Raw genomic sequence first — 12733 nt, 5'->3', positions numbered from 1 at the left:
TTTTGGGTTTTTCAACCCAGAAAATTACTCAGAAACCTTAGAATTCACTGCCAGGGGTCACACAAACTGTGGTGCTTGTCTGTGTGACTCATTATGATACGTGAAATGTCCCCTGTGGTGCGACGAATTTACTGTCTGCATGTCTGAACATGGAAGCAGTTATTACCCCTATAGCTCCTTCCTGAAGGCCTGAAGCCAGAGGTTTTTACAGACATTGTGTCTTGTGTTCTGCAAAGTGAGCACAAATCTTGCTCCTCAACTAACCTAACACCATTCAGAATCTAGGCAGTAGTTGTCGTCATGCTCATGCTGTGGAAAGCTATATAAATATTTGTATCTTAGAAAGCATAAAGATCAAGAACAGAAAATGTTTTCATCCAAACCTGGCTCAACAACATGAAACATGGACAGATCTGACGCCAACATTCACCTAATGCCAAGTCTCTCGGAGTTATGCTACCCACCAACCTTAGCCTGAAGGACGCATCACCTAAAATCCATTGCCCTGGAAGCAACTCTCTCTTCCAAAGGAAGTGAAACCATTCCTCCCAGAAAATGGCTTCAGAACTGCTGTTCACTCCCTTGTACTTTTGTATATGAACGGTGGCAGCACCCTTCCAAATGCCCCCAGAATAGGTGCACTAAAGGCCTGCTGCACGCCTCAATGAGGGCCTTAAAAATAGGACCACATCACCACCAGGCTGATAAAACTCCAGTGACTCCCCTTGACTGCCCATACCATCTTCAAAACCGGCTGCATCATCTACTAAGCATCACAACAAGCACGCTTTCTAGCAGGCTTACAGGCTTACCGCCTACTGTGGCTCTCAGCACACCTGCACTGGGGCACTTTTACACTGGAAATGACGTGTAAAAAAAAAAAGGCAACAGGCCTCCTCAACTTATGCACTCTAGATTTGAATGACATGTCTGTATCGTTCAGAAGTGCCATAATCCTGCTCCAGTTTAGGAAACAGCAGCAGGCACACCCCTTTAAAGAACTGTACATCATAAAGAAGCAGCACACCACCAGCACACCCAGCCTTCCCTCCAATCACCCATTGACTGTATCTTTGCTTTTGACCCTGTACACCACACTGCCGCATTTTGTTTAGGTTTGTACTATAAAGCTACCACACACACGTATCCATACAAAGTTTTAGGCTCTTACAGTTTTCATACATTTCTCAATGTAATTGCTATATTAATTTAAGTAGTAAAGACATATGTGTTTTACAAGAAATACATGTGTCTGTACCTTGACCTTTAGTGTGCTGGATACACCTTGCCTGCTGTATTGGACATGAAATCCAATGTCACGCTCCTACTTCCAAGTGAACTTTAAGTGTGGGACCACAGCTACCAATAGAAAGTAAAGGAAACCAAGGGCGTCCGAGTGAAACTTTAGAATACAGAAAACTCTAATGTCCCCCTACTGCAAGTTGCTCCATAAAACCCATAGGATCTATAGAGAAGTCCGAGAACAATAACAAAATAAGATGAATATAATTAATGCAAACTTTAATAATTACCAGTCCACCACAGGCGCTGAGAGACACGAAGGAGCTGTTATGAGTAAGAACATGTCCAGTGTAAAAGCAAGTCTGGTTGACAAGGATGGGGCTCAGCTTGACCTCGTCGCCAGGTCCCTTCTCTTCCACAACAAACCCCGGTGCCAGGAACTTGAGGCTGCGCTGCAGACGCAGGTACAGGTCCCTTCCAGAGGCTTCCATGTGCACGTACAGCGAGTCGTCTCCTGTCCTCCCTTGTTGGACAGAGCGATGCCCCCGGCGGCTCCGCCCTCTCCAACCAAGCAGCATAGGTATGTCATCCGCCGTCACTTCCTGGGGCACCACCACCTCGACCTCGGGTTCCGCAGCTGGCGGGGCAAAAACAAACTGGGTGAGTGGTGAATGCATGACAGGGTTTCCATGTGAAGCATAGCAGCAGCGCACAGGGGATGCACAATATCATCACACGAGCACGAGACCTGCAGGCCACACTCCCTGAGGCAAGGAATTCGTACAGAACATTTATCAGGATACCTAGAGAATTTCGCAGGGCCTTCCCTAAAGCACAGTTGTGTGGAACACCTTGAGCACATCACGGGTATAAACAGGGACTTCCATAGGGGACGTATATATTCACCACCTTTTAAAGGTAGGCACTGCCCACAAGGCAAATTGACCAACATCATAAGAATTGGGCTTTAAAATGATAGATTATGCGACGTTCTGGATCGTGGCAGTTTTACTTTACTAACAGAAAACACTTCTCAGCAGGATTGCAATAGTTTTAATTTCCCTGACACTATTTACCTTGGAACTACAATACTCTAAGGTACTCTGAAGTGGCTGAAAGAGGACAGGTTGGGTTAAAAAGACACACCAGGAACACACAAACACTGTACTCTTAACAGCAGGACTGAAAACCTACAAAGGGACAGCACCACCATCCTCAAAGGACTGCAGTCATTTTAATGAGGGTGTAAATACCCCTTCTCTTCATCACTGCAATGTAAGTGGGACACCCTCACATCTTCTGCAGAACAGTGATGCTGGTAACGGGACATTCCCAAGAAGTGCGTGTTGGGCGGTACTACATTTAACAGAACCAGGGCCGGCTCTAGGGCGGTGCCCTCGGTGCCACCGCACCGGGCGCTGACTTGGGGTGGAGGCGTAATGTTCATTGTTTTAAAAGCACCCAATGCCACGTTCCTTGTCCCAGCAATTTTCAAGCATCAATAAAAATGTCAAGATAACTCCAGTGATTAATGTTCTTCCTGGAGAGAGATGGGAGCTTTGACTGGTAGTGGACGTTTTGACTCACCTGAGAGCAGAGGGTTAATATGCCTGCTGCAAAGAATGTGTCCCATTCAGATAACAAAGTGCATATACTATAAATATGTCAATGGGTTATCGTATTTGTCTGAGAGATCCTTTTGTTACTTGAAGTTTAAAAGTTTAAATCCTAATATAGAGCTTTGAGCTATTAACTGTCATCAAAGAGCTGCATGCAAACTGCAAGGAATATATTACAGCTACATGTTTATTGCCCAGTCTTTCCTCATCCTAATATTACAAAAAGGGTTCATTTGGGTAAAAATCAATTCTTATTATTAAAGAGACCGACCCCTAACAATGGTGTTACATTTTAAATTCTGAATTTGTGCTTTTCCAGACCAAGAACTCAAACTATACTGCCTACCAGTATGGATGACATGTGACTCCTACTCCTTGAAGGCCTGTGTCTTATGTAACATTTCCTATACATTGATTTACACACCTATAATTGTCTCTGTGCAATATATGTGTGTTGTAAAGTGTTCCGACACCTTAACTGGTATGAGTGGTGCAATAAAACTAATGAATCTAAGAGACAGTGGTGATGGAGACATGGGAGCACTATTAAATGGTGGTAGTGAGGGAATCCGTGGTGAGGTGGTCATTTGGGGGGTGCCAACAAACATTGTCGCACAGGGCGCCACCAGTACTAAAGTTGGCCCCGAACAGAACAAAAGTGTTTTCCCTCAACAGTCCCTCAAGTGGGACAGGATACATAGCCCTGCAGCATTGGCTTACTTGCACTGGTGAAGTATAAACACCAATGTCAATGGAACAGCAGACAGACTTTTGGACAGACTTTTGGAAGCAATTGATTTTAACAGAGGCGCTATTACTTCTCTGCGGAGTTCCAATGCAGGTACGTACAATGGACTTAAATAGGACACTGAGGACTAATAGCGACTGCAGAAGGACAGAGGACACACCACAACCTAAGCCCAAACAACTACAAGAAATAGTTGGAGTGAACAGTGGGAGAGTATAGAGGTGTAGGATGGGCCTGTAATAGGAAGTGGAATGCACCAAGGCACAGGTCGCATCCAAGTGGTTGCTGAAATCTTTGAGCTAGTGGTGGGAGAGTCAGGGGGTTGTGTGTGGGTGGAGCAGAGAGGGACATCTTCTCCATCAGCTATAAATGGGGGAGGAGAGGACCAGGCAGAAATAGCCTCCATCAGTCCAATCTCCCTACCTCACTTTAGTGAGGAGGGTCTCTTTCTCTCAGGTGGGAACTGATGCCTATAACGCAGCAGGTACTGTCTTCTAATCCTTTTATTTGTGTGGTCTCATCATTATGTCGCACAATCCCCCTAAATTGATGTAATTGCACATTTAAAATAGAGGTGGACCTGAAAACAAATTAACAGGATGAGCAGAGCCAAGAGTCTGGCTTGGCTCTTAGAACCCTTGCATGAGCCGAGCCCTGAAAATATTTGCCAAATAAATGATACAACAAACAGCACATAAAACATGATGAAGTCAAATCACAATAAAAAAATATCTTTCACAAGCAGAACGTTTGACATTACAATTCTCATTTTAGCACTACACTGAGAAGACCGTATCAAAAGTCCCGCCCCATCCGTGGTGTGTGCCATTAGTGTACTACAAGGCAAGACAGTTGTCACGTGAACACTTGATGTGGATTAGATTCTTGTAGATTGAGCAATACTATAATCTATTAAATCAAACACAACATGTAATTTGCGATTGCGAAGAAAGAGGAGACCGGTACAATAAAATATTTGCCCAATATCACACATTTTGGCTAGGCAGTGAAGCCGTGATTAATGCAGGCTTTCTGCTTTCATTCGGCACTAATCAAAGACTAAATAGTTATCTATGTGTCTCTCCTTTTTACCGCAACTGTTAATGCTTTGCTTTACCTCTTTTGCATGATGGTAGAGGGAGGCTGGCAGGCAGAAGTCACGTGAAAGCTCGGCTCTCATGGCTCGAGTATCCAACATGACCTCGAGCCGAGCCAGGCCTCAGGTTGGAGCTTGGCTCGAGCTTTCAGCGATTCGTCCACCTCAAATTTAAAGCAGCACGCCTACTGCGCCTTCAATATCCACTACTTCCAAAGCCACTGTGTTGTGTAGCCACTCAACACCTAATATCCTCTTCCGTCTCATCACGTTACCCACCAGGTCAGGCAACCACGTTGTCCACTGTAGTGAAGGCTCCGGTCAACGAGCTCCACGGAGCCTCGCGCCATCATTGCGTTCACCTGAGCTCAAGCCCCCAGACGCCTCCAGAACGTTTTAAAGCTGCAGCCAATCCGGTGACCTGAGGCGTCATTAACCACGTGAAACAAATCAACCGGGAAGGAAATGTACGATGGCACAGGAGACTTGTTCTGAAACAAAGTACGACTGCACAATCCTTGGAGAGCGAAGTGCGCGCGCGCACAGCCGGAGCTGGCCGCGCGCCGCGGTGACGATGCTAGAAGCGTACGGTCAGCCCCTGCAGGCCTCCCCGGCCACGTTCCTTTCAAACACAAGCCTGCAGGCGTCACAGTGAGGATTAGGACTGCCACGGCACATTCTGGCGCGCCAGACTGCACATGCAAAAAAATGGGTATGTTCGCCAAGCATGTATCTTTGGTGTTTTTGCACTTAGCTATGCAGCAAGGTGCAGCAGCATTAGTCGAAGCCTTTTCGATTTCTTGATGTCATGTATTTGACATTAGAGTCTGTTTTTTTGTTCAAACCACAATTCCAGAGGAACAGAACAGCCTGTGAAGAGTCTGCTGAACAAATTTCCAGGCGATAAATAGCAAGTAGGGGAGTCAGTAGAAAGCTTAGAAGCAGGCGCAGAGATGTGCTGAGAGAGGCTGAGTTGGAAAGGCACAATTAGTCTGGGTCTCCCCAACGCCAGAATGAGCATGGGGTTTACAGAAAGGAAGATTGGTCATCGAGAGAGGGCACACAGACAGAGCAGGCCTGCAAAGGAGAGACTGGGCATGCAGAGGAGAATTGACTGCCACTGGAAGAGAAGCAGCAAGCAGGTGACCGGGCCTGCACAAGGGTTCAACTCTATCTGCATAAAGGGGAACGAGGCCTGCAAAGGGGGAGGATGAACAAGGTGAGAGTTGGCAGAGAGGCTACAGAAAGATAGTTGACCTGTAAGAAGGGCTTGTAGTGATGGTGGAGCAGCTTGAGTTTATGGTTTCCACCTCTGTCCTTGACCTGTTTGTCAATTTTCCCGATCAGGTATTAATAAACTGTACTAGGGACCTGTTCTTTAGGTCTCGGCTAGAAGCGAGCGAAGCTCGCTCTCGCCAGAGACCTTATTGTTAACGGCTCAGCTTCCCAGGAGGACAGCACTGGCCGCGCGCGCCGATTTGTTAAGGCCACGCGCACGAGAACGCGCTCGCGGCCAGGTGCTGTCCTCCTCGAAAGCTGCCTCCCTTCCCCGTGCAGGGCGGGCCGCCGCGCTGCCTGCGGCGACCCGGAAGCATTGCCGGCCAAACCGGAAGTAGGTGTTCCTAATTGTTTTGGAACCTTCCTCAGCCCACACGAATAGAAGATTGCAGCCAGGCAAGTGAGCCATCATTGGCAGAGGCGATGGCCTCTCTCATCTGCTCTGTGTCACGTTGAACCCAAATGTGTGTTACATGTAGTTCTTTTATCACTTTGTGTTTTTGAATCGACGTATTTGGTCGATTGGTTTCTGAGCTGACATTTGTCCCAAAACCGACGCGCGACCCCAGAATTCTGCAGAAGTCGCTGCAAATGATAAACTGGAATTTTTCCCGTTGCGGAATTTATTGAAGTTATTTTAATTTAGGGGGTTTATTTTCCTTTCACACTGCGTTGCAGCTGCTTATAAACAGCAGGGAAAGGATAGTAAACGATAAGCGGTTAAACGGGAGTGTTTGCTGTTGGTTCTAAAATGTCCTCTTGACTCGAGGCGGCAGCCGGGTAAAAGTCTGATATGAACAAGTAGATTACTGCGTTCCTCGAAAGCTCAATCATTTGTCTTTAGATCGGTGATGGGGAGGGAGGACGTTCCAATAATTTTAGCTGTTTGACTTACTGTAGGCTGATCGTGGCATCGTAATACATTTTATATTTGCAGAGAAATCGTGGCTTTATTTATTAAGTGCGAGAGCCAAGTAGAATAAAAATTGTTTTTCTTTGAAAGAACAAAAACGTAATTAGGTGAAATTGTTAACATTGTGATCAACAAATGTATGTTTTGTGTCTACAACACCATCCTCTTTTTCATCAATTGGGAATGCGATATTAACTGGGCTTGCATGGGTGCATGTATGCTGGTTTTATGGCACTTAATATACAGCAGGTTGCAGACGCTTCTTTGTGTTTCTTGTGGGAGCCAAGCAGGGTACAGTCCCCATCTAAGAGAAGAGAAAGAGGGCAATCTAATGAGGCACGAAAATATATAATTTTGCAGCTTTTTACACTCCTAAGGTTGCAACAAATGAATGAAAAAATTGCCTTGTTTCTAAAGAAAGGGGAGTGCCCAAATAGCAAAGTACACTTTGTCTTGAGCTCTGAAAATCTTTGCACGGAACCGGGCTCTGTGTAAGCCCTATATCCAGCAGTTTATTATAAAAGCAAGGCAAATTAACCCTTTTAAGTCCTGAGGAAATAACACTGTGGTGCTGAGTGTACAACCAGTGCTTCATGCTCCAGGTGGAAATTGGCCCGTAATTAGAAAAAGGCAATTTGGGATTTTCACACCAAAAATATTAATAGATGCTAATAAGGAAACGTCTGGTGCGGTTGATGAATTCTGCTAATACCAGAATATGGACTGGAGGATAGATCAGTGGGTTCAGCACCTACTGAAGACTCCTGTAGAGTAGCTACAGGCTCAGAGAATGTTGTGTTAAGTGCATACTCAAAAGTACAGCACAATCATCCAGCTTTTAAAAAAACCCACAAATGGCTTTAATAACGAGTGTCATTATTTTCAGTTTTGTACATTGGTGTACAATAGCAATAAAATAATAATTACACATATATTCATAGTTAAAAAAAGAATAGTAAATTCGATTTTTTTGTGTATATATAGAACTTGGTGTCACATGCTTTGCCATTTCCTATTACTGTAAAGAGCAAAGAGCAAGACGTTATCACCGAACTCGGTAGTGTGAAATGTAGCGACCTCGGAAGGACACACTGTCGAGCTTGCCTTTCGAAGATTGAAGACTGTTAAGTACAATTTCTAAACAGATCTCAGCAATACTGTGTATTTTTGCACTGGGTTGTGTGGTACAATAGATGTCTTTTAGCCACTCCAAGGGCCATATCCATGATTAGGCGTTGCCGCCTCAGCGCACTGCAGAGCGCCTGTTTTTTATGCGCTGCCATTTTTTAAAGTCAGAGTTTATTTAGCTCGATATTTCTTTACATCAGAGCTTCATTTTCAGACTACTGATTGGAAACAGTGAGCAAGTTTTGTTGCCTTTGTTTTTAAGTTGTGTTGCCTAAAATAAAGTACTAAGGGAAATATCGGGTTAAATGAATTGACTTTATGCATTGCAGGGCCAACAACTTTGAGCAGCTAAGCCCATCCTGATCAGGGACCAAGTTATAGGTTGCAGAAACGAAGAGAAAGGGCTCAGAGGTTGTTCAAATCCCACCACACGTGAATTGGGGGCCTGGATCTCATATTTTGTTGTTGCTGCTCCTGTTGACGGATGCCTTCAGTCGAGCAGCACTACTTTCAGGAGTTTCATTAAGGGTGGGTGATTTGTTTTGGCCCTTAATCCAGGGTAAAAGCATTCCAGAAACTTTGGTTTTGAATCCTTATGATTTACCTCCTTTCTTTGGTCGCCTGAAGGCACTTTGGTGGATCAGATATGAACTGTCCCAACGTAGAATACTGACAGGAGTGTAGGGCGGTGTCTTAATTTGCATGCAACTTCTAAGGCGCTTAACTCACTGAGCCATTTTTCCAGCTTGTGATTTCTGAGAATGGCACCTCTCAGTAACTAGTGGCATCTTTGGGATGGGGCCAGGGGTCATAAGCTATGTCTGCCTGCAATCTACATGGCCACCTCTGCCCCCCCCCCAACCCACAGACTACTACTAGAGGGGCTAAAGGTCCTGAATGTTGTGGATTTTGTCCCGCAGTCCTGACTCCTGTCCTGCTACTGACAGAGAGGCACTGAAGAACGGTCAATTGTCACTCTTTCAGTCCTTTATGAGCAGTAAATTAGGTACCTATTGGTGATTGAGAGGGATATGCTGCCTCTCAAGAAGGGTACTGCACGATCCAACTCCAGGAGCAAATTCAGCTGTTTAGATGCAAAAACAGTCACTAGCTGTTAATGCGTGAATGAAAACCATGCTGTGCTCCTGTACTAAGAATATGTCTTAGGTGTTTATTTATTACATTAAGCTTGTTTCAAAGTGCTCACATATTTTCAGATAAGTGAACAGAAGCATATGGAGCGTGTGATTTGCTCAAGATCAAACAATTTGTTGAAGTAGAAGACCAGATGCTACAGCACAGTGCTACTTGCTCCAAGGACAGTGGTCTCCAACCTTTTCTGTACAAAGAGCTACTTATGTTTAATGAAAATCCTCCCGAGCTACTAATATTACTAGAGATGTAAGGGTGACAGCATAAAACAAGGTTATTTTATTGGCTACCATAGGCAAGATTATCCAGCAGTGACCACCTTAATGCATCAGGCATGGTTGCTAGCAATAATGTAACAAGCATTTGCAATGCAATAGGTCTCGCAGTTGTTAGAGTTTGAGCCATTGGCATTGTAATTGGCAATGCCTTTTATTTACGTTTTATAAACTAACACATAAATAAAAGGCATTGCCATTTACAATGGCAATGGCTCAAACTCTAACAACTGCGAGACCTATTGCATTGCAAATGCTTGTTTTCATTAAGCAATCCACCCTACTGAACTATGTTCATGGGCACAAAATCTCTTCGTCTGTCCTGAGGAAGGCTTAGGGGATATAGCTTTTGGGTCAAGACACTGACACATCAAATCACATATTATTTTGAAATAACTTATGTTCAACTGTGATTTCTCACTTTTTAGAACTGATGGATTTCTTTTTTTGTGGGGGTTGGGGGGGGGAAGGGGCGGTATTAAGCACCAGGACTGGAATGGCACGATTGATGGAGAAACCTTCATCACCACAACTGGGACACCGAGATGCGACTGTCTTTTCACTCTACAATTCATGTGTTAGAGAGGTCATATGTCCTCCGGCAGAAGAAAAAGATGACTGTCCTAATGTGACCCTCAGAGGCTGTCTCTACCACTGTAACCCCAGAGTCACACCATGGACTTGCCTACTCTCCCCCCACCCATAAAAAAAATCTCTTTCTACTGCACTCCTCCCACAAGCGCTCACTTGCCGGTTCACTCGACAGTTGCTCTCTCGAGCCCTCGGGGGCCCAATAGAGGCTCTGTCACTCGCACACTGCAGCCTGTCTCCCACAGTCACCTCGTGACACTCGCCTGCAGCCGGCACGAGAGCTGCCCCTTTCACACGCAACCAGCCGCGAGCGTGAGCCGTCACGAGAGCTGCCCCTTTCACACGCACTGCAGCCCGCGGCGGGCGCGAGCGTGAGCCGGCCCGTCACCTGTCAGCTGCAGGAAGGAAGGCCCGTCACTGCCTCTAATTTCTGAACATGCGGAAGGCGTGCAGTCACCTAGAGGCAGGGTGACGGTGACAGGCGTACAGTGCACCAGGGGCACATCCTCGGTGACAGACGTGAGCCGCCATAGGGGCACCCCACTGACACACACGGCCGGATCACACATGGCTTCTCTGTGATTGGTGCGCACTGAATCAGGGGTGTCCTGCCACCCTACAGCACCCCAGTAATAGGCATGCACTGCACCATACACTCTCTCCGTGACTGTCGTGCTCCGCAGCTGAGGCAGCAGCACCACCTTGACGGCCGTGCAATGCACCACAGACAACCCCACGGTCACCAATGATTAAAGTGCACTGCACTAGAGACGAGCCCATAGTCACAAGTGTGTACTATTCCACACAAGCTTTCTCGTGTCAGGTGAGCCCTGCATCAGAGACCAACCCCCCCCCCCCCCATGCACACACACCCGTCGTGCAGGCACCAACAGCAGCATGTCAGTGATGTGCGTGCAGAGCGCGAGAAGCAGTAAGAAAACCCTGGTGACAGGAGTGCACTGCATAAGAGACCACCTCCGTTACCCGTTCACAGCATCAGCGACAGCACATCAGTGCCAGGAGAGCACTGCAACTAAGCAGCACCCAGCTTACAGGTGTGCACAGGGCACTGCACTAGAAATAACCCCCCTCCCCCACTGACAGTCGTGATCTGCACCAGAGGCAAGCCTCGAGCACGGGCATGCACTGCGCGATAAAAGATCATCATTGACAGTCGAGCACTATAGCAGAGATAATCCACCCCGCCCCCAGTGTTTTTCCTGCACAGCACCAGAGACAGCACCTCACTGTACCACAGGCAAACCAACTCTCGCCCCAAGTGACTGACGTGCACTGCACTATAGATAACCCCACAGTCCCAGGAGTGCACTCCACCATGCAAGCCTCCCCGTGTCAGGCGAGCCCTGCACCAGCGACAGCAGAAGGGCAGCGACAGACTTTCAGAGCCCCCCCCCCCCCCCCCCCCGTGGTTGTCGTGCATGCACCAGCCACAGAACCTCAGTGACTGCAATGCACAGCGCCAAGAAGCCCTTTTAAATTACGGTTCAAGAAGTGACCCAGCATATACCAAGTTGGTGTTAGAAAGCGAAATAAATGCGGAGCCTTCAGAGCTCAGAAGATGATGTGAGGGTAAAGAGGCTAGTTGGTGCAAATAAGAAACACTCGGACACTCTCTGGAACCAGCGAACGTGCAGTCGTGGACGTTTTGCTGGGTGGGAATGATATTTTCGATACAGCCTCGGATCACTGAAGTGCGTCCACGTGTACACGAGGGCAATTCTGCGGGAATCTTGTCTATTTAGAGGTAGCCAAGATGCAGTACGTGTGCGTGTATAGTTAAAAAGAAGCTGGAGGTAATGATTGTCTATGCACCCCCGCCCCCTGCATTGGAGAGATGCGCCAAAAAAAGTCTGCATTCACAGCTGATAAGCTGGAGGGGAGGGCTTTTCTAGTGAGATACTTTGGGAGCACTTCATGGGGGGAAGAGCAGGCTGGGCTGATGGAGGGGGCAAGCGGGTGCAACTTTACTGTACGGTTCTGGGGAGGATACAGCCGAAAGGGTAATAATGTCAGGGTTTCAGGGGTTGGGGGAAGAAGCTAAGAGGATAGTGAGGCCGTGAGTCCACACGCGGGTAGCAGCACCAGTGCAGCGGGGTGAGTGCATTCCAGGGCTGCACCAGTGCAGTCCACCAAGAGCACCTACCTGAGGCCGGGGAGAGGAGCAGCAAAAGCAGCAGACGCTGGAAGGCGCAGCTCAACATGGCGAGAACGGAGTCCAGAGAAGAGAGAGCCGCCAGAGAAGCAAAGCCCGCGGAGGAGTGGGGACAGTACAGCAGCGGTCCGTGGGCACCCGCAGCCGGCAGCGAGAGATCAGCGCTGCGGACAAACCAAGCCTGAGCAGAATGCAGCCGGAGACACAACCTACCGTATCTGAGCGCACCGCCCAATGGGAGGAGCCAGAGGGGGCTGGCCTCCTCTTTCCGCCTGCCCATTGGTCAGTACAGGCTGGGTGGTGCCTTGGATACACGTGCTGGGGATGTAGTAAGCAGGAGCTTCCACCAGGGGGCGTGCTGTAATGGGCTGAGAGGTAGGTTACAAGCGCTGATCCCCTCAAGCTGTATTGATAGGAGAGTGTGTACAGTACCCGGAGCAGTGTCGGCGAGTGAAGTCAGAAAGTGTGGGACTGGGTGGTGGGGGGTATGGAGGTTAAAATATGGCAAAATGGTGCAA

The 12733-nt window shown here is 47.4% G+C and overlaps 1 protein-coding gene across 1 annotated transcript in view; it reads right to left on the bottom strand.

Moving 5' to 3' along the window:
- The window catches only part of ADAMTS17 (ADAM metallopeptidase with thrombospondin type 1 motif 17), a 1305267-nt gene extending 1292980 nt beyond the window's left edge, over window positions 1-12287 (bottom strand). Inside the window, exons 1-2 of the mRNA XM_078683112.1 lie at window positions 12207-12287; window positions 1533-1879 (exon numbers count right to left, since the gene is read on the bottom strand). Of these exons, the coding sequence (XP_078539238.1) occupies window positions 1533-1879; window positions 12207-12264 (405 nt within the window). The 5' untranslated portion in view covers window positions 12265-12287. The remainder of the gene's footprint in view (window positions 1-1532; window positions 1880-12206) is intronic.
- Between the last annotated feature and the right edge of the window lie 446 nt (window positions 12288-12733).

Source organism: Lissotriton helveticus, chromosome 3_1 (assembly GCF_964261635.1).
Source record: "Lissotriton helveticus chromosome 3_1, aLisHel1.1, whole genome shotgun sequence".
NCBI lineage: Eukaryota > Metazoa > Chordata > Amphibia > Caudata > Salamandridae > Lissotriton > Lissotriton helveticus.
This window is presented reverse-complemented; position numbering and strand designations above follow the sequence as displayed.